The following is a 22,821-nucleotide window of genomic DNA, read 5'->3' as shown; positions in this document are numbered from 1 at the left end:
GCAGCACTGTGTAGTATATAGCAGGCGTGTATACAATGTATCAGTAGCAGCACTGTGTAGTATATAGCAGGCGTGTATACAATGTATCAGTAGCAGCACTGTGCAGTATATATCAGGCGTGTATACAATGTATCAGGAGCAGCACTGTGTAGTATATAGCAGGCGTGTATACAATGTATCAGTAGCAGCACTGTGCAGTATATAGCAGGCGTGTATACAATGTATCAGGAGCAGCACTGTGCAGTATATAGCAGGCGTGTATACAATGTATCAGTAGCAGCACTGTGTAGTATATAGCAGGCGTGTATACAATGTATCAGGAGCAGCACTGTGTAGTATATAGCAGGCGTGTGTACAATGTATCAGTAGCAGCACTGTGCAGTATATAGCAGGTGTGTATACAATGTATCAGTAGCAGCACTGTGTAGTATATAGCAGGCGTGTGTACAATGTATCAGTAGCAGCACTGTGCAGTATATAGCAGGCGTGTGTACAATGTATCAGTAGCAGCACTGTGTAGTATATAGCAGGCGTGTGTACAATGTATCAGTAGCAGCACTGTGCAGTATATAGCAGGCGTGTATACAATGTATCAGTAGCAGCACTGTGCAGTATATAGTAGTATATATCAGGCGTGTATACAATGTATCAGTACCAGCACTGTGTAGTATATATCAGGTGTGTATACAATGTATCAGTAGCAGCACTGTGCAGTATATAGTAGTATATATCAGGCGTGTATACAATGTATCAGTACCAGCACTGTGTAGTATATATCAGGTGTGTATACAATGTAGCAGCACTGTGCAGTATATAGTAGTATATAGCAGGCATGTATACAATGTATCAGTAGCAGCACTGTGCAGTATATAGCAGGCGTGTATACAATGTATCAGTAGCAGCACTGTGCAGTATATAGCAGGCGTGTATACAATGTATCAGTAGCAGCACTGTGTTGTATATAGCAGGCGTGTATACAATGTATCAGTAGCAGCACTGTGCAGTATATAGCAGGCGTGTATACAATGTATCAGTAGCAGCACTGTGTAGTATATAGCAGGCGTGTATACAATGTATCAGTAGCAGCACTGTGTAGTATATAGCAGGCGTGTATACAATGTATCAGTAGCAGCACTGTGCAGTATATAGCAGGCGTGTATACAATGTATCAGGAGCAGCACTGTGTAGTATATAGCAGGTGTGTATACAATGTATCAGTAGCAGCACTGTGTAGTATATAGCAGGTGTGTATACAATGTATCAGGAGCAGCACTGTGCAGTATATAGTAGTATATAGCAGGTGTGTATACAATGTATAAGGAGCAGCACTGTGCAGTATATAGTAGTATATAGCAGGCGTGTATACAATGTATCTGTAGCAGCACTGTGCAGTATATAGCAGGCATATATACAATGTATCAGTAGCAGCACTGTGTAGTATATAGCAGGTGTGTATACAATGTATCAGTAGCAGCACTGTGCAGTATATAGCAGGCGTGTATACAATGTATCAGTAGCAGCACTGTGAAGTATATAGTAGTATATAGCAGGCATGTATACAATGTATCAGTAGCAGCACTTTGCAGTATATAGTAGTATATAGCAGGTGTGTATACAATGTATCAGGAGCAGCACTGTGCAGTATATAGTAGTATATAGCAGGTGTGTATACAATGTATCAGGAGCAGCACTGTGCAGTATATAGTAGTATATAGCAGGTGTGTATACAATGTATCAGTAGCAGCACTGTGCAGTATATAGTAGTATATAGCAGGTGTGTATACAATGTATCAGTAGCAGCACTGTGCAGTATATAGTAGTATATAGCAGGTGTGTATACAATGTATCAGTAGCAGCACTGTGCAGTATATAGTAGTATATAGCAGGTGTGTATACAATGTATCAGTAGCAGCACTGTGCAGTATATAGTAGTATATAGCAGGTGTGTATACAATGTATCAGTAGCAGCACTGTGCAGTATATAGCAGGTGTGTATACAATGTATCAGGAGCAGCACTGTGCAGTATATAGTAGTATATAGCAGGTGTGTATACAATGTATCAGTAGCAGCACTGTAAAGTATATAGCAGGTGTGTATACAATGTATCAGGAGCAGCACTGTGTAGTATATAGCAGGCGTGTATACAATGTATCAGGAGCAGCACTGTGTAGTATATAGCAGGCGTGTATACAATGTATCAGTAGCAGCACTGTGTAGTATATAGCAGGCGTGTATACAATGCATCAGGAGCAGCACTGTGCAGTATATAGCAGGCGTGTATACAATGTATCAGTAGCAGCACTGTGTAGTATATAGCAGGCGTGTATACAATGTATCAGTAGCAGCACTGTGTAGTATATAGCAGGCGTGTATACAATGTATCAGTAGCAGCACTGTGCAGTATATAGTAGTATATAGCAGGCGTGTATACAATGTATCAGGAGCAGCACTGTGTAGTATATAGCAGGCGTGTATACAATGTATCAGTAGCAGCACTGTGTAGTATATAGCAGGTGTGTATACAATGTATCAGTAGCAGCACTGTGTAGTATATAGCAGGCGTGTATACAATGTATCAGGAGCAGCACTGTGCAGTATATAGTAGTATATAGCAGGCGTGTATACAATGTATCAGTAGCAGCACTGTGCAGTATATAGCAGGTGTGTATACAATGTATCAGTAGCAGCACTGTGCAGTATATAGTAGTATATAGCAGGCATGTATACAATGTATCAGGAGCAGCACTGTGTAGTATATAGTAGTATATAGCAGGTGTGGATACAATGTATCAGTAGCAGCACTGTGTAGTATATAGTAGTATATAGCAGGTGTGGATACAATGTATCAGTAGCAGCACTGTGTAGTATATAGTAGTATATAGCAGGTGTGGATACAATGTATCAGTAGCAGCACTGTGTAGTATATAGCAGGCGTGTGTACAATGTATCAGGAGCAGCACTGTGTAGTATATAGCAGGCGTGTATACAATGTATCAGTAGCAGCACTGTGCAGTATATAGCAGGCGTGTATACAATGTATCAGTAGCAGCACTGTGTAGTATATAGCAGGCGTGTATACAATGTATCAGTAGCAGCACTGTGTAGTATATAGCAGGCATGTATACAATGTATCAGTAGCAGCACTGTGTAGTATATAGTAGTATATAGCAGGTGTGGATACAATGTATCAGTAGCAGCACTGTGTAGTATATAGCAGGTGTGGATACAATGTATCAGTAGCAGCACTGTGTAGTATATAGTAGTATATAGCAGGCATGTATACAATGTATCAGGAGCAGCACTGTGTAGTATATAGTAGTATATAGCAGGTGTGGATACAATGTATCAGTAGCAGCACTGTGTAGTATATAGCAGGTGCAGGGCCGGATTATAATGGAGACACAAGGGGTCAGTGCCCCTGGGCCTCCCACTAGCTAGGGGCCCCCTGTGGTTGGCATGTATTTAAAAAAAAAATTTAGCTAAAGGTTTTGTGCATGGGAGTGGGGTAGTGCTGCAGCTTCACCTATCTGCCAATGTGACAATGATTAATGGTGCTGAGCATCAGGAGCCAAGGCACACTGATTGCACAAGTGTGCAGTGCATTACTGGGAGTTGACTAAGTCCCATGACACTTTAAACCAGAGGGCAGAGGCTGAGAGGTTTGTCCTGAGCTCTAATTGGTGGAGCTCATTACATGCCCATGGAGAACAGCAGCAGCAGCTCAGTCATGGGAGGGTTTTTAATGAAAGGCAGCACTAGAACTGTGAGGTCTCCTACAGAGTAAGGTGCAAAGGGACAAACACAGGCTTTTCATATGGTATGTGTGTATGTATATATGTGTGTAACACACACAGTTACCCATTGACCAAGTTTATACTGCCTTTACTCTGTGTTTTGACAGTGTAATATTCTCCCATGCAGTGTGCGGCCAGTAGTGACAAGTGCAAGGGGGCCCCCCTGGCTAAAGTACCCCGGGCCCCCCGAAGGTTTAATCTGGCACTGAGCAGGTGTGTATACAATGTGTCAGGAGCAGCACTGTGTAGTACAGTATATAGCAGGCGTGTATACAATGTATCAGTAGCAGCACTGTGCAGTATATAGCAGGCGTGTATACAATGTATCAGTAGCAGCACTGTGTAGTATATAGCAGGCGTGTATACAATGTATCAGTAGCAGCACTGTGCAGTATATAGCAGGCGTGTATACAATGTATCAGTAGCAGCACTGTGTAGTATATAGCAGGTGTGTATACAATGCATCAGTAGCAGCACTGTGCAGTATATAGCAGGCGTGTATACAATGTATCAGTAGCAGCGCTGTGCAGTATATAGCAGGTGTGTATACAATGTATCAGTAGCAGCACTGTGTAGTATATAGCAGGCGTGTATACAATGTATCAGTAGCAGCACTGTGCAGTATATAGCAGGCGTGTATACAATGTATAAGGAGCAGCACTGTGCAGTATATAGTAGTATATAGCAGGCGTGTATACAATGTATAAGGAGCAGCACTGTGCAGTATATAGTAGTATATAGCAGGTGTGTATACAATGTATCAGTAGCAGCACTGTGCAGTATATAGCAGGCGTGTATACAATGTATCAGTAGCAGCACTGTGTAGTATATAGCAGGCGTGTATACAATGTATCAGGAGCAGCACTGTGTAGTATATAGCAGGCGTGTATACAATGTATCAGTAGCAGCACTGTGTAGTATATAGCAGGCGTGTATACAATGTATCAGGAGCAGCACTGTGCAGTATATAGCAGGCGTGTATACAATGTATCAGTAGCAGCACTGTGCAGTATATAGCAGGCGTGTATACAATGTATCAGTAGCAGCACTGTGCAGTATATAGCAGGCGTGTATACAATGTATCAGTAGCAGCACTGTGTAGTATATAGCAGGCGTGTATACAATGTATCAGTAGCAGCACTGTGTAGTATATAGCAGGCGTGTATACAATGTATCAGTAGCAGCACTGTGTAGTATATAGCAGGTGTGTATACAATGCATCAGTAGCAGCACTGTGCAGTATATAGCAGGCGTGTATACAATGTATCAGTAGCAGCGCTGTGCAGTATATAGCAGGTGTGTATACAATGTATCAGTAGCAGCACTGTGTAGTATATAGCAGGCGTGTATACAATGTATCAGTAGCAGCACTGTGCAGTATATAGCAGGCGTGTATACAATGTATCAGTAGCAGCACTGTGTAGTATATAGCAGGCGTGTATACAATGTATCAGGAGCAGCACTGTGTAGTATATAGCAGGCGTGTATACAATGTATAAGGAGCAGCACTGTGCAGTATATAGTAGTATATAGCAGGCGTGTATACAATGTATAAGGAGCAGCACTGTGCAGTATATAGTAGTATATAGCAGGTGTGTATACAATGTATCAGTAGCAGCACTGTGCAGTATATAGCAGGCGTGTATACAATGTATAAGGAGCAGCACTGTGCAGTATATAGTAGTATATAGCAGGCGTGTATACAATGTATCTGTAGCAGCACTGTGCAGTATATAGCAGGTGTGTATACAATGTATCCGTAGCAGCACTGTGCAGTATATAGTAATATATAGCAGGCATATATACAATGTATCAGTAGCAGCACTGTGCAGTATATAGCAGGCGTGTATACAATGTATCAGTAGCAGCACTGTGCAGTATATAGCAGGCGTGTATACAATGTATCAGTATCAGCACTGTGCAGTATATAGCAGGCGTGTATACAATGTATCAGTAGCAGCACTGTGTAGTATATAGTAGTATATAGCAGGCGTGTATACAATGTATCAGTAGCAGCACTGTGTAGTATATAGCAGGTGTGTATACAATGTATCAGTAGCAGCACTGTGTAGTATATAGTAGTATATAGCAGGCGTGTATACAATGTATCAGTAGCAGCACTGTGCAGTATATAGTAGTATATAGCAGGCGTGTATACAATGTATCAGTAGCAGCACTGTGTAGTATATAGCAGGTGTGTATACAATGTATCAGTAGCAGCACTGTGTAGTATATAGTAGTATATAGCAGGCGTGTATACAATGTATCAGTAGCAGCACTGTGTAGTATATAGCAGGTGTGTATACAATGTATCAGTAGCAGCACTGTGTAGTATATAGTAGTATATAGCAGGCGTGTATACAATGTATCAGTAGCAGCACTGTGTAGTATATAGTAGTATATAGCAGGTGTGTATACAATGTATCAGTAGCAGCACTGTGCAGTATATAGTAGTATATAGCAGGCGTGTATACAATGTATCAGTAGCAGCACTGTGTAGTATATAGCAGGTGTGTATACAATGTATCAGTAGCAGCACTGTGCAGTATATAGTAGTATATAGCAGGCGTGTATACAATGTATCAGTAGCAGCACTGTGTAGTATATAGCAGGCGTGTATACAATGTATCAGTAGCAGCACTGTGCAGTATATAGCAGGCGTGTATACAATGTATCAGTAGCAGCACTGTGCAGTATATAGTAGTATATAGCAGGTGTGTATACAATGTATCAGTAGCAGCACTGTGCAGTATATAGTAGTATATAGCAGGTGTGTATACAATGTATCAGTAGCAGCACTGTGTAGTATATAGCAGGCGTGTATACAATGTATCAGTAGCAGCACTGTGTAGTATATAGCAGGCGTGTATACAATGTATCAGTAGCAGCACTGTGTAGTATATAGCAGGCGTGTATACAATGTATCAGTAGCAGCACTGTGTAGTATATAGCAGGCGTGTATACAATGTATCAGTAGCAGCACTGTGCAGTATATAGCAGGTGTGTATACAATGTATCAGTAGCAGCACTGTGCAGTATATAGCAGGTGTGTATACAATGTATCTGTAGCAGCACTGTGCAGTATATAGCAGGCGTGTATACAATGTATCAGTAGCAGCACTGTGCAGTATATAGTAGTATATATCAGGCGTGTATACAATGTATCAGTACCAGCACTGTGTAGTATATATCAGGTGTGTATACAATGTATCAGTAGCAGCACTGTGCAGTATATAGTAGTATATATCAGGCGTGTATACAATGTATCAGTACCAGCACTGTGTAGTATATATCAGGTGTGTATACAATGTAGCAGCACTGTGCAGTATATAGTAGTATATAGCAGGCGTGTATACAATGTATCAGTAGCAGCACTGTGCAGTATATAGCAGGCGTGTATACAATGTATCAGTAGCAGCACTGTGCAGTATATAGCAGGCGTGTATACAATGTATCAGTAGCAGCACTGTGTTGTATATAGCAGGCGTGTATACAATGTATCAGTAGCAGCACTGTGCAGTATATAGCAGGCGTGTATACAATGTATCAGTAGCAGCACTGTGTAGTATATAGCAGGCGTGTATACAATGTATCAGTAGCAGCACTGTGTAGTATATAGCAGGCGTGTATACAATGTATCAGTAGCAGCACTGTGCAGTATATAGCAGGCGTGTATACAATGTATCAGGAGCAGCACTGTGCAGTATATAGCAGGCGTGTATACAATGTATCAGTACCAGCACTGTGCAGTATATAGCAGGCGTGTATACAATGTATCGGTATCAGCACTGTGTAGTGTATATAGCAGGTGTGTATACAATGTATCAGGAGCAGCACTGTGTAGTATATAGCAGGTGTGTATACAATGTATCAGTAGCAGCACTGTGTAGTATATAGCAGGTGTGTATACAATGTATCAGGAGCAGCACTGTGCAGTATATAGTAGTATATAGCAGGTGTGTATACAATGTATAAGGAGCAGCACTGTGCAGTATATAGTAGTATATAGCAGGCGTGTATACAATGTATCTGTAGCAGCACTGTGCAGTATATAGCAGGCATATATACAATGTATCAGTAGCAGCACTGTGTAGTATATAGCAGGTGTGTATACAATGTATCAGTAGCAGCACTGTGCAGTATATAGCAGGCGTGTATACAATGTATCAGTAGCAGCACTGTGAAGTATATAGTAGTATATAGCAGGCATGTATACAATGTATCAGTAGCAGCACTTTGCAGTATATAGTAGTATATAGCAGGTGTGTATACAATGTATCAGGAGCAGCACTGTGCAGTATATAGTAGTATATAGCAGGTGTGTATACAATGTATCAGGAGCAGCACTGTGCAGTATATAGTAGTATATAGCAGGTGTGTATACAATGTATCAGTAGCAGCACTGTGCAGTATATAGTAGTATATAGCAGGTGTGTATACAATGTATCAGTAGCAGCACTGTGCAGTATATAGTAGTATATAGCAGGTGTGTATACAATGTATCAGTAGCAGCACTGTGCAGTATATAGTAGTATATAGCAGGTGTGTATACAATGTATCAGTAGCAGCACTGTGCAGTATATAGTAGTATATAGCAGGTGTGTATACAATGTATCAGTAGCAGCACTGTGCAGTATATAGCAGGTGTGTATACAATGTATCAGGAGCAGCACTGTGTAGTATATAGCAGGCGTGTATACAATGTATCAGTAGCAGCACTGTGTAGTATATAGCAGGCGTGTATACAATGCATCAGGAGCAGCACTGTGCAGTATATAGCAGGCGTGTATACAATGTATCAGTAGCAGCACTGTGTAGTATATAGCAGGCGTGTATACAATGTATCAGTAGCAGCACTGTGTAGTATATAGCAGGCGTGTATACAATGTATCAGTAGCAGCACTGTGCAGTATATAGTAGTATATAGCAGGCGTGTATACAATGTATCAGGAGCAGCACTGTGTAGTATATAGCAGGCGTGTATACAATGTATCAGTAGCAGCACTGTGTAGTATATATAGCAGGTGTGTATACAATGTATCAGTAGCAGCACTGTGTAGTATATAGCAGGCGTGTATACAATGTATCAGGAGCAGCACTGTGCAGTATATAGTAGTATATAGCAGGCGTGTATACAATGTATCAGTAGCAGCACTGTGCAGTATATAGCAGGTGTGTATACAATGTATCAGTAGCAGCACTGTGCAGTATATAGTAGTATATAGCAGGCATGTATACAATGTATCAGGAGCAGCACTGTGTAGTATATAGTAGTATATAGCAGGTGTGGATACAATGTATCAGTAGCAGCACTGTGTAGTATATAGTAGTATATAGCAGGTGTGGATACAATGTATCAGTAGCAGCACTGTGTAGTATATAGCAGGCGTGTGTACAATGTATCAGGAGCAGCACTGTGTAGTATATAGCAGGCGTGTATACAATGTATCAGTAGCAGCACTGTGCAGTATATAGCAGGCGTGTATACAATGTATCAGTAGCAGCACTGTGTAGTATATAGCAGGCGTGTATACAATGTATCAGTAGCAGCACTGTGTAGTATATAGCAGGCATGTATACAATGTATCAGTAGCAGCACTGTGTAGTATATAGTAGTATATAGCAGGTGTGGATACAATGTATCAGTAGCAGCACTGTGTAGTATATAGTAGTATATAGCAGGTGTGGATACAATGTATCAGTAGCAGAACTGTGTAGTATATAGTAGTATATAGCAGGCATGTATACAATGTATCAGGAGCAGCACTGTGTAGTATATAGTAGTATATAGCAGGTGTGGATACAATGTATCAGTAGCAGCACTGTGTAGTATATAGTAGTATATAGCAGGTGCAGGGCCGGATTATAATGGAGACACAAGGGGTCAGTGCCCCTGGGCCTCCCACTAGCTAGGGGCCCCCTGTGGTTGGCATGTATTTAAAAAAAAAATTTAGCTAAAGGTTTTGTGCATGGGAGTGGGGTAGTGCTGCAGCTTCACCTATCTGCCAATGTGACAATGATTAATGGTGCTGAGCATCAGGAGCCAAGGCACACTGATTGCACAAGTGTGCAGTGCATTACTGGGAGTTGACTAAGTCCCATGACACTTTAAACCAGAGGGCAGAGGCTGAGAGGTTTGTCCTGAGCTCTAATTGGTGGAGCTCATTACATGCCCATGGAGAACAGCAGCAGCAGCTCAGTCATGGGAGGGTTTTTAATGAAAGGCAGCACTAGAACTGTGAGGTCTCCTACAGAGTAAGGTGCAAAGGGACAAACACAGGCTTTTCATATGGTATGTGTGTATGTATATATGTGTGTAACACACACAGTTACCCATTGACCAAGTTTATACTGCCTTTACTCTGTGTTTTGACAGTGTAATATTCTCCCATGCAGTGTGCGGCCAGTAGTGACAAGTGCAAGGGGGCCCCCCTGGCTAAAGTACCCCGGGCCCCCCGAAGGTTTAATCTGGCACTGAGCAGGTGTGTATACAATGTGTCAGGAGCAGCACTGTGTAGTACAGTATATAGCAGGCGTGTATACAATGTATCAGTAGCAGCACTGTGCAGTATATAGCAGGCGTGTATACAATGTATCAGTAGCAGCACTGTGTAGTATATAGCAGGCGTGTATACAATGTATCAGTAGCAGCACTGTGCAGTATATAGCAGGCGTGTATACAATGTATCAGTAGCAGCACTGTGTAGTATATAGCAGGTGTGTATACAATGCATCAGTAGCAGCACTGTGCAGTATATAGCAGGTGTGTATACAATGTATCAGTAGCAGCGCTGTGCAGTATATAGCAGGTGTGTATACAATGTATCAGTAGCAGCACTGTGTAGTATATAGCAGGCGTGTATACAATGTATCAGTAGCAGCACTGTGCAGTATATAGCAGGCGTGTATACAATGTATAAGGAGCAGCACTGTGCAGTATATAGTAGTATATAGCAGGCGTGTATACAATGTATAAGGAGCAGCACTGTGCAGTATATAGTAGTATATAGCAGGTGTGTATACAATGTATCAGTAGCAGCACTGTGCAGTATATAGCAGGCGTGTATACAATGTATCAGTAGCAGCACTGTGTAGTATATAGCAGGCGTGTATACAATGTATCAGGAGCAGCACTGTGTAGTATATAGCAGGCGTGTATACAATGTATCAGTAGCAGCACTGTGTAGTATATAGCAGGCGTGTATACAATGTATCAGGAGCAGCACTGTGCAGTATATAGCAGGCGTGTATACAATGTATCAGTAGCAGCACTGTGCAGTATATAGCAGGCGTGTATACAATGTATCAGTAGCAGCACTGTGCAGTATATAGCAGGCGTGTATACAATGTATCAGTAGCAGCACTGTGTAGTATATAGCAGGCGTGTATACAATGTATCAGTAGCAGCACTGTGTAGTATATAGCAGGCGTGTATACAATGTATCAGTAGCAGCACTGTGTAGTATATAGCAGGTGTGTATACAATGCATCAGTAGCAGCACTGTGCAGTATATAGGCGTGTATACAATGTATCAGTAGCAGCACTGTGTAGTATATAGCAGGTGTGTATACAATGCATCAGTAGCAGCACTGTGCAGTATATAGCAGGCGTGTATACAATGTATCAGTAGCAGCGCTGTGCAGTATATAGCAGGTGTGTATACAATGTATCAGTAGCAGCACTGTGTAGTATATAGCAGGCGTGTATACAATGTATCAGTAGCAGCACTGTGCAGTATATAGCAGGCGTGTATACAATGTATCAGTAGCAGCACTGTGTAGTATATAGCAGGCGTGTATACAATGTATCAGGAGCAGCACTGTGTAGTATATAGCAGGCGTGTATACAATGTATAAGGAGCAGCACTGTGCAGTATATAGTAGTATATAGCAGGCGTGTATACAATGTATAAGGAGCAGCACTGTGCAGTATATAGTAGTATATAGCAGGTGTGTATACAATGTATCAGTAGCAGCACTGTGCAGTATATAGCAGGCGTGTATACAATGTATCAGTAGCAGCACTGTGTAGTATATAGCAGGCGTGTATACAATGTATAAGGAGCAGCACTGTGCAGTATATAGTAGTATATAGCAGGCGTGTATACAATGTATCTGTAGCAGCACTGTGCAGTATATAGCAGGTGTGTATACAATGTATCCGTAGCAGCACTGTGCAGTATATAGTAATATATAGCAGGCATATATACAATGTATCAGTAGCAGCACTGTGCAGTATATAGCAGGCGTGTATACAATGTATCAGTAGCAGCACTGTGCAGTATATAGCAGGCGTGTATACAATGTATCAGTATCAGCACTGTGCAGTATATAGCAGGCGTGTATACAATGTATCAGTATCAGCACTGTGCAGTATATAGCAGGCGTGTATACAATGTATCAGTAGCAGCACTGTGCAGTATATAGCAGGCGTGTATACAATGTATCAGTAGCAGCACTGTGCAGTATATAGCAGGCGTGTATACAATGTATCAGTATCAGCACTGTGCAGTATATAGCAGGCGTGTATACAATGTATCAGTATCAGCACTGTGCAGTATATAGCAGGCGTGTATACAATGTATCAGTAGCAGCACTGTGCAGTATATAGCAGGCGTGTATACAATGTATCAGTAGCAGCACTGTGCAGTATATAGCAGGCGTGTATACAATGTATCAGTATCAGCACTGTGCAGTATATAGCAGGCGTGTATACAATGTATCAGTAGCAGCACTGTGTAGTATATAGTAGTATATAGCAGGCGTGTATACAATGTATCAGTAGCAGCACTGTGTAGTATATAGCAGGTGTGTATACAATGTATCAGTAGCAGCACTGTGTAGTATATAGTAGTATATAGCAGGCGTGTATACAATGTATCAGTAGCAGCACTGTGCAGTATATAGTAGTATATAGCAGGCGTGTATACAATGTATCAGTAGCAGCACTGTGTAGTATATAGCAGGTGTGTATACAATGTATCAGTAGCAGCACTGTGTAGTATATAGTAGTATATAGCAGGCGTGTATACAATGTATCAGTAGCAGCACTGTGTAGTATATAGCAGGTGTGTATACAATGTATCAGTAGCAGCACTGTGTAGTATATAGTAGTATATAGCAGGCGTGTATACAATGTATCAGTAGCAGCACTGTGTAGTATATAGTAGTATATAGCAGGTGTGTATACAATGTATCAGTAGCAGCACTGTGCAGTATATAGTAGTATATAGCAGGCGTGTATACAATGTATCAGTAGCAGCACTGTGTAGTATATAGCAGGTGTGTATACAATGTATCAGTAGCAGCACTGTGCAGTATATAGTAGTATATAGCAGGCGTGTATACAATGTATCAGTAGCAGCACTGTGTAGTATATAGCAGGCGTGTATACAATGTATCAGTAGCAGCACTGTGCAGTATATAGCAGGCGTGTATACAATGTATCAGTAGCAGCACTGTGCAGTATATAGTAGTATATAGCAGGTGTGTATACAATGTATCAGTAGCAGCACTGTGCAGTATATAGTAGTATATAGCAGGTGTGTATACAATGTATCAGTAGCAGCACTGTGTAGTATATAGCAGGCGTGTATACAATGTATCAGTAGCAGCACTGTGTAGTATATAGCAGGCGTGTATACAATGTATCAGTAGCAGCACTGTGTAGTATATAGCAGGCGTGTATACAATGTATCAGTAGCAGCACTGTGTAGTATATAGCAGGCGTGTATACAATGTATCAGTAGCAGCACTGTGCAGTATATAGCAGGTGTGTATACAATGTATCAGTAGCAGCACTGTGCAGTATATAGCAGGTGTGTATACAATGTATCTGTAGCAGCACTGTGCAGTATATAGCAGGCGTGTATACAATGTATCAGTAGCAGCACTGTGCAGTATATAGCAGGCGTGTATACAATGTATCAGTAGCAGCACTGTGCAGTATATAGCAGGTGTGTATACAATGTATCAGTAGCAGCACTGTGTAGTATATAGCAGGCGTGTATACAATGTATCAGGAGCAGCACTGTGTAGTATATAGCAGGCGTGTATACAATGTATCGGTATCAGCACTGTGTAGTGTATATAGCAGGCGTGTATACAATGTATCAGTAGCAGCACTGTGCAGTATATAGCAGGCGTGTATACAATGTATCAGTAGCAGCACTGTGCAGTATATAGCAGGCGTGTATACAATGTATCAGTAGCAGCACTGTGCAGTATATAGCAGGCGTGTATACAATGTATCAGTAGCAGCACTGTGCAGTATATAGCAGGCGTGTATACAATGTATCAGTAGCAGCACTGTGCAGTATATAGCAGGCGTGTATACAATGTATCAGTAGCAGCACTGTGCAGTATATAGCAGGCGTGTATACAATGTATCAGTAGCAGCACTGTGTAGTATATAGCAGGCGTGTATACAATGTATCAGTAGCAGCACTGTGTAGTATATAGCAGGCGTGTATACAATGTATCAGGAGCAGCACTGTGTAGTACAGTATATAGCAGGCATATATACAATGTATCAGTAGCAGCACTGCAGTATATAGCAGGCGTGTATACAATGTATCAGTAGCAGCACTGTAGTATATAGCAGGCGTGTATACAATGTATCAGTAGCAGCACTGTGCAGTATATAGCAGGCATATATACAATGTATCAGTAGCAGCACTGTGCAGTATATAGTAGTATATAGCAGGCATGTATACAATGTATCAGTAGCAGCACTGTGCAGTATATAGCAGGTGTGTATACAATGTATCAGTACCAGCACTGTGCAGTATATAGTAGTATATAGCAGGCATGTATACAATGTATCAGTACCAGCACTGTGCAGTATACAGCAGGCGTGTATACTATGTATCAGTAGCAGCACTGTGCAGTATATAGTAGTATAGAGCAGGGTGTATACAATGTATCAGTAGCAGCACTGTGCAGTATATTGCGGTATATAGCAGAGGTATCAGTGCAGCACACAGTGGTGTACAGCAGAGGTATCAGTGCAGCACACAGTGGTATATAGCAGAGGTGTCAGTAGCAGCACTGTCCAGCATATAGTGGTATATAGCAGAGGTATCAGTGCAGCACTGTGCATTATATAGTGGTATATAGCAGAGGTTTTAGTGCAGCACACAGTGGTGTATATATATAGACGAGGTATCAGTGCAGCACACAGTGGTATATAGCAGAGTTATCAGTGCAGCACACAGTGGTATATAGTATACAGTATATATCAGTGCAGCACACAGTGGTATATAGTAGAGGTATCAGTGCAGCACACAGTGGTATATAAGCAGAGGTATCAGTGCAGCACACAGTGGTATATAGCAGAGGTATCTGCAGCACTGTGCATTATATAGTGGTATATAGCAGAGGTATCAGTGCAGCACACAGTGGTATATATGTAGCAGAGGTATCAGTGCAGCACACAGTGGTATATATGTAGCAGAAGTATCAGTGCAGCACACACTGGTATATGTGTAGCAGAGGTATCAGTGCAGCACTGTGCGTTATATAGTGGTATATAGCAGAGGTATCAGTGCAGCACACAGTGGTGTGTGTGTGTGTGTGTGTGTGTGTGTATAGTATATAGTATACAGTATATATCAGTGCAGCACACAGTGGTATATAGCAGAGGTATCAGTGCAGCACACAGTGGTATATAGCAGAGGTATCAGTGCAGGACACAGTGGTAAATAGCAGAGGTATCAGTGCAGCACACAATGGTATATAGCAGAGGTATATAGTATACAGTATATATCCGTGCAGCACACAGTGGTATATAGCAGAGGTATTAGTGCAGCACACAGTGGTATATAGCAGAGGTATCAGTGCAGCACACAATGGTATACAGTATATCTCAGTGCAGCGGTCTCACCACTCCCTTGCTGATGTCCCGGGCACTCGGGTTACTCCCCGCTGTCCCCAGACACCCGCACAGCATCCAGGCGATGATCATGGTCAGCATCCGCTCTGCAGTCACCCGGGACAGATGGGAAACTACCGGTCAGTCTCCACCCTCTGAGCCCCCAGCCCGGGCTGTCTCTCCATGCACCCTGCCCCGGCACTCCCTCTCCCTATGCCCCGGCACTCCCTCTCCCTATGCCCCGGCACTCCTCTCCCTATGCCCCGGCACTCCCTCTCCCTATGCCCCGGCACTCCCTCTCCCTATGCCCCGGCACTCCCTCTCCCTATGCCCCGGCACTCCCTCTCCCTATGCCCCGGCACTCTCTCTCCCTATGCCCCGGCACTCCCTCTCCCTATGCCCCGGCACTCCTCTCCCTATGCCCCGGCACTCCCTCTCCCTATGCCCCGGCACTCCCTCTCCCTATGCCCCGGCACTCCCTCTCCCTATGCCCCGGCACTCTCTCTCCCTATGCCCCGGCACTCTCTCTCCCTATGCCCCGGCACTCTCTCTCCCTATGCCCCGGCACTCTCTCTCCCTGTGCCCCGGCACTCCCTCTCCCTATGCCCCGGCACTCTCTCTCCCTATGCCCCGGCACTCCCTCCGTATTCTCCGGCACTCTCTCTCCCTATGCCCCGGCACTCCCTCCGTATTCTCCGGCGCTCTCTCTCTCCCTATGCCCCGGCACTCTCTCTCCCTATGCCCCGGCACTCCCTCCGTATTCTCCGGCACTCTCTCTCTTTCTGTGCCCCGGCACTCTCTGATCTTCCTCCCTTCGCGCATCTGCGTCTTGTTCCGTCTGCGCTTTGTAGTGTCCGCTCTCCATCAGCACCAGCTGCACTTCCTGCCCCACCTTCTCCGCTGCCCTCCCCCACCGGGTCCCTGCTGTATCACATGGGGTGGGTACCTGTCACCTTCTCCCCCATGTTCCTGTGACCCCTCCTGTACCTGAGACCCCATGTCCCTGAAACCCCTCCTACACCGGAGACCCCCCCCCCCATGTCCCTGAGAGTCCATTTACCTGAGACCCCTCCTGTACCCGAGACCCCTCCTGTACCCGAGACCCCACCCTTCCTATACCTGAGACCGCACTGTGTCTGAGACCTCTTATTAATACCACTGAGACCTTCCCCTACTGTCCTGGAGATCCCTCCTCTACCTGAGACCTCTGATGAATACCATTGAGACCATCCCCTCCTGTGTCTGAGACTTTCCATCTTGACCCTGAGACCCTTTCTATAGCTTGGAACCTACCTTCTCTCTGACTCTACGATGCCTCATGAACCTGAGACACATCCTATAAGAGAAACCCCACCTATTCCAGAGAACCCTTCTCCCTGAGACTTCACCTATAACAGAGACCTCCCCTCCTCTCCTGCAGACCTCTATACTCGACTCCCCCCCACCCCCCCCCCTTGTCATTGAGACCCATACTATAAATGAGATTCCTGGAGATCCCTCCTATGCCTGAGACCTCCGTATGACTCTTCCCATCCCTGAGATCTTCTGGCTTGTCCCTGAGGCCCATCCTATACCTAACGACCTTCCTGAAATCTCTCTTTAAAAGATCTTTTCTATAACTCAGACCTTCTGCCTTGTACCTCAGACCCTTCATATACCTGAGACACTTTCTATATCTGAGAACCCACTGTACCAAAGACCTTCCCACTGTCCCCATGGTGCTTCCTGAACCTGATACTCTCTCCAAGACCCAAATTACCTGAAACCTCTCAAATACAAAAGATCTTCCCCCTGTACCTCAGATCTTTCTTTTACCTGAGACCTTCCACCTTGTAATTCAGATGCTTCATATACCTGAGTCCCCTTGTCCCTGAGAACCTTTGTATAGCTGAGACATCTCCTTGACCATGAGATTCCACCTACAGTATTCCTGAGACCCCAACTGTCTCAGAGACCCATTCTGTAAATCTCATATGCTTGAGACCCCTGCTATACCTGAGTCATCCCCCAGTTCCTGAGTCCTCTCCAAGTCCAGTGATCTCTCCTATAGCTGAGACCATCCTCTCTGAACCTCAGACTCTTCCTATACCTTAGACTCCACTACTTTCCCACCTGTCCCTAATGTGCCCCCTTAAACCTGAGGTCCCCAAACCCCATCCTATTACTGAAACCCCCCATGAAACCTCTTCTATACGTGAGGTCTTCCCACCTGTACCTCAGATCCTTCCTACATCTGAGACCCACACAGTCACTGAGATCCTGTGCTCCTTTTCCTAAAACGTCCTCTTCTCTAGCCGAGATATCTCCTATGCCTGAGACCTCTACTCAGTCCCTGAGACTCCTCCCATAACTGAAACCTCCTGTCCCTTAAACCACCCCTTTTCTCTTACTTCTAAGATGCCTCCTGTAACTGAGACCCCTCTCCCAACACCTTAAATCACCATTTACTTCCTGATATCCCACATTTACTGTACTATAGACCCCTCTGGTACCTGAAACCACCCCTCCCCTCTCTGTACTTGAGTCTTCCTGTACCCGAGACTCCATTTATTGAACACTCCATGTACCTGAAACCTCCCCTTGAGATGTGGATGCAGTGAGAAAGATATATGGATGCAGGTAGGGTATCCCTATTGATTGTAAGCTTGCCCTCCTACCTCTGTCTGTTCGTTTCTACCCACTTTGTTTAATCACTGTGGCGTGGATATATGGATGCAGGGGGTAATGAGGTGATGTGGAGATATGGATGCAGGGGGTGGTGAGGTGAGAGGAGATATGGATGCAGGGGGTAATGAGGTGATGTGGAGATATGGATGCAGGGGGTGGTGAGGTGAGAGGAGATATGGATGCAGGGGGGGTGAGGTGTGGGGGGATATGGAGGCTGGGGGTGGTGAGGTGATGGGGAGATATGGATGCAGGGGGTGGTGAGGCGATGGGGAGATATGGATGCAGGGGGTGGTGAGATTGTGGGGGATATGGAGGCAGGGGGTGGTGAGGTTGTGGGGGATATGGAGGCAGGGGGTGGTGAGGTGAGAGGAGAGATATGGATGCAGGGGGTGGTGAGGTGTGGGGATATGGATGCAGGGGGTGGTGAGGTGTGGGGATATGGAGGCAGGGGGTGGTGAGGTGTGGGGGGATATGGATACAGGGGGTGGTGAGGTGATGGGGAGATATGGATGCAGGGGGTGGTGAGGTGATGGGGAGATATGGAGGCAGGGGGTGGTGAGGTGTGGGGAGATATGGATGCAGGGGGTGGTGAGGTGATGGGGAGATATGGATGCAGGGGGTGGTGAGGTGTGGGGAGATATGGATGCAGGGGGTGGTGAGGTGTGGGGAGATATGGATGCAGGGGGTGGTGAGGTGTGGGGGGATATGGATGCAGGGGGTGGTGAGGTGATGGGGAGATATGGATGCAGGGGGCGGTGAGGTGATGGGGAGATATGGATGCAGGGGGTGGTGAGACGATGGGGAGATATGGATGCAGGGGGTGGTGAGGTGTGGGGATATGGAGGTAGGGGGTGGTGAGGTGATGGGGAGATATGGATGCAGGGGGTGGTGAGGTGATGGGGAGATATGGATGCAGCGGGTGGTGAAGTGAGAGGGGATATGGAGGCAGGGGGTGGTGAGGTGAGAGGGGGATATGGAGGCAGGGAGTGGTGAGGTGAGAGGGGGATATGGAGGCAGGGGGTGGTGAGGTGAGAGGGGGATATGGAGGCAGGGGGTGGTGAGGTGAGAGGGGATATGGAGGCAGGGGGTGGTGAGGTGAGAGGGGATATGGAGGCAGGGGGTGGTGAGGGGTAAGGGGATATGGAGGCAGGGGGTGGTGAGGTGTGGGGGGATATGGATGCAGGGGGTGGTGGGGTGATATGTGGTCAGGGAGTGGTGAGGGGTAAGGGGATATGGAGGCAGGGGGTGGTGAGGTGTGGGGGGATATGGAGGCAGGGGGTGGTGGGGTGTGGGGTGATATGGAGTCAGGGAGTGGTGAGGTGAGGGTACACTGAATGGATTATTAATGACTATATTGTGTGATGTCATCGCTATTATGTAATAAGATATCTGTCCCACGGAAAATATTTGGTGAAGAAAGTGTGTTGGACATAAAGGAGTATATAGAATATGTGCCAGGTGTGCGATGTGGTCAGGTGGTCTCACACCACCACCCTTCACCGTCACCCATTGCCACAGTCCTGTGTCTGCTGGTGGCCCGGCGCTGCAAAAGTCCCGGGAGAATTGGTGTGGCAGCCATGTTCCTGGTGACTTGTGTTTGCACAGTAGAGGAGACCCAGGTACAGGCTGCCATGTCTCCCAGAGATTCTTACATGAAGCCTGATTATATTGCACTGCACGGAACATGGGCCCTCTCCTCTCTTACACCGCTCCTGGCTCGCGCATTTAGCACAGTACCGCTGCAGGGTCCCAGCAATGTGATCATACTAGTGACATCACTTTCACTACCTGTGTCATGTGATACATACCTGCAAACCGCCAATAGCAGTGATAACATTATAATTATCATGTCCCGGGGGGGTCAAGATAGGGGTGATGGGAAACAGACTAGTGACCATTTCTCTTATTAACCTCAACCCCCAAATAATGTCACATCAAAGACCCCCCCCCCCCCCCCCACCCACTTCTTCTGTGATCCCACCCACAGATAGGCCTTGGGCGGAGGTAGGGGGGTCTGACATACAATGCATCAGAGTGTGTGATCCCTGTCTCCCCCATCCTGGTATCTCTGTGTTCTCTGTACTGGGGGCGGCTGCGGATCTGGAATTGTTGGGTGGGTGGGTGATCAAAGCTCCCAGTTCCCAGTCTGTCTCCCCCCAGGATAGTAAAGCGATTGTCTGCAGGGGGCTCAGTGCTGGGAATAACATGAGTAATGTCCCTGTATATTGTGATGTACAAGTGCCCAGAGACCCTTCATTATACAGCATGGCCACTCATTACATTACTGTCTGCACCAGCGGTTGCCGTGCAGCGTGATATACCTCGTACGTCCAGCCTCAGTACACCATGCAGCGTGATATACCTCATACATCCAGCCTCAGTACACCATGCAGCGTGATATACCTCATACATCCAGCCTCAGTACACCACGCAGCGTGATATACCTCATACATCCAGCCTCAGTACACCATGCAGCGTGATATACCTCATACATCCAGCCTCAGTACACCACGCAGCGTGATATACCTCATACACCCAGCCTCAGTACACCGTGCAGTGTGATATACCTCATACATCCAGCCTCAGTACACCATGCAGCGTGATACACCTCATACATCCAGCCTCAGTACACCGTGCAGTGTGATATACCTCATACATCCAGCCTCAGTACACCGTGCAGCGTGATATACCTCATACATCCAGCCTCAGTACACCGTGCAGCGTGATACACCTCATACATCCAGCCTCAGTACACCATGCAGCGTCATACACCTCATACATCCACCCTCAGTACACAGTGCAGCGTGATATACCTCATACACCCTGCCTCAGTACACCGTGCAGCGTGATATACCTCATACATCCAGCCTCAGTACACCGTGCAGCGTGATATACCTCATACATCCACCCTCAGTACACCGTGCAGCGTGATATACCTCATACATCCAGCCTCAGTACACCGTGCAGCGTGATATACCTCATACATCTAGCCTCGGTACACCGTGCAGCGTGATATACCTCATACATCCAGCCTCCGTACACTGTGCAGCGTGATATACCTCATACATCCAGCCTCAGTACACCGTGCAGCGTGATATACCTCATACATCCAGCCTCAGTACACCGTGCAGCGTGATATACCTCATACATCCAGCCTCAGTACACCGTGCAGCGTGATATACCTCATACATCCAGCCTCAGTACACCATGCAGCGTGATATACCTCATACATACAGCCTCAGTACACCGTGCAGCGTGATATACCTCATACATCCAGCCTCAGTACACCGTGCAGCGTGAGATACCTCATACATCCAGGGCGGGATGTATCAATATTCGTGGGTGTTACCTGTTTTTTTTCGTGCCTGTATCGCATCCGTTTTGCGGGACTTTCCGCTTTATGTAGTATTTTTTTCTGGGCTGCGTATACTGTGCCCTCCTCCGATATTTTTTCGAGGTTTTTTTTTTTTTTGTGTCTGTTCTCCCTCGGAGGGGGGAGGAGTGCAGGACTGCTGCCGGGAGCCTGAACGGGTAGTGAGGCGGCATGTTGCGAGTGGTAGGGAGTGTGGGACCGGCGCCGGGTGACAAGACAGGGGTCGGAGCAATCTCCTGCACTCCTCCCTCCCTCCAGCCGGCAGGAGATTGCTCTGACCCTTGTCTTGTCACCCGGCGCCGGTCCCACACTCCCTACCACTCGCAACATGCCGCCTCACTACCCGTTCAGGCTCCCGGCAGCAGTCCTGCACTCCTCCCCCCTCCAGCCGGCAGGAGAATGCTCCGACCCGTCACCCGGCGCCGGTCCCACACTCCCTACCTCTCGCAGCATGCCGCCTCACTACCCGCTCAGGCTCCCAGCAGCAGAGGTCTTTCATCCTGACCTCCTGCCCCTGGTCAGACACCCACATGTCAAAGAAGCTGTCCCTTGGCTCAGGCACCCGGGGGATGTGTTTTCCCCTCCACACCTCCAACTTACACCCAGGTCCCGCCTCCTCTCCAGACCAATACCGCCAGTCAAACTTGGCGAAACAACAAAGGGCATCACGAATATTAATACATATCACAGGACGTCAACTTACATTCAGACCAATGTAAGTATACTTCGCTGCGGGAACACTGCGAGACTTTCAAAATGCGGAAATGAAAAATGTGAAACATTATTGATACATCAGGAAGAAGGACAAAAGCCTCGAAAACGGGATGTCAGCGCAGCGGTAAGCGTTGATACATCCCGGCCCCAGCCTCAGTACACCATGCAGTGTGATATACCTCATACACTAAGCCTCAGTACACCGTGCAGCGTGATATACCTCATACATCCAGCCTCAGTACACCGTGCAGCGTGATATACCTCATACATCCAGCCTCAGTACACCGTGCAGCGTGATATACCTCATACATCCAGCCTCCGTATACCGTGCAGCGTGATATACCTCATACATCCAGCCTCAGTACACCGTGCAGCGTGATATACATCATACATCCAGCCT

At 45.7% G+C, this 22,821-nt stretch overlaps 1 protein-coding gene across 2 annotated transcripts in view; it reads right to left on the bottom strand.

The window, feature by feature from the left end:
* The window catches only part of MMP25 (matrix metallopeptidase 25), a 55,627-nt gene extending 33,846 nt beyond the window's left edge, over positions 1-21,781 (bottom strand). Inside the window, exon 1 of one of the 2 annotated variants that reach the window (XM_083152231.1) lies at positions 21,684-21,781. In XM_083152231.1, coding sequence (XP_083008357.1) covers positions 21,684-21,710 — 27 coding nt within the window. In that variant the 5' untranslated portion in view covers positions 21,711-21,781. Of the gene's footprint in view, positions 1-15,679; positions 15,914-21,683 lie in introns of those variants that run through there. The other variant, XM_083152230.1, reaches the window with a different exon arrangement.
* Between the last annotated feature and the right edge of the window lie 1,040 nt (positions 21,782-22,821).

The sequence above is a fragment of the Crinia signifera genome, chromosome 7 (assembly GCF_055691185.1).
Source record: "Crinia signifera chromosome 7, ASM5569118v1, whole genome shotgun sequence".
Lineage (NCBI taxonomy): Eukaryota > Metazoa > Chordata > Amphibia > Anura > Myobatrachidae > Crinia > Crinia signifera.
The sequence above is the reverse complement of the archived record's forward strand: the minus strand, read 5'-3'. Positions and strand labels throughout refer to the sequence as shown.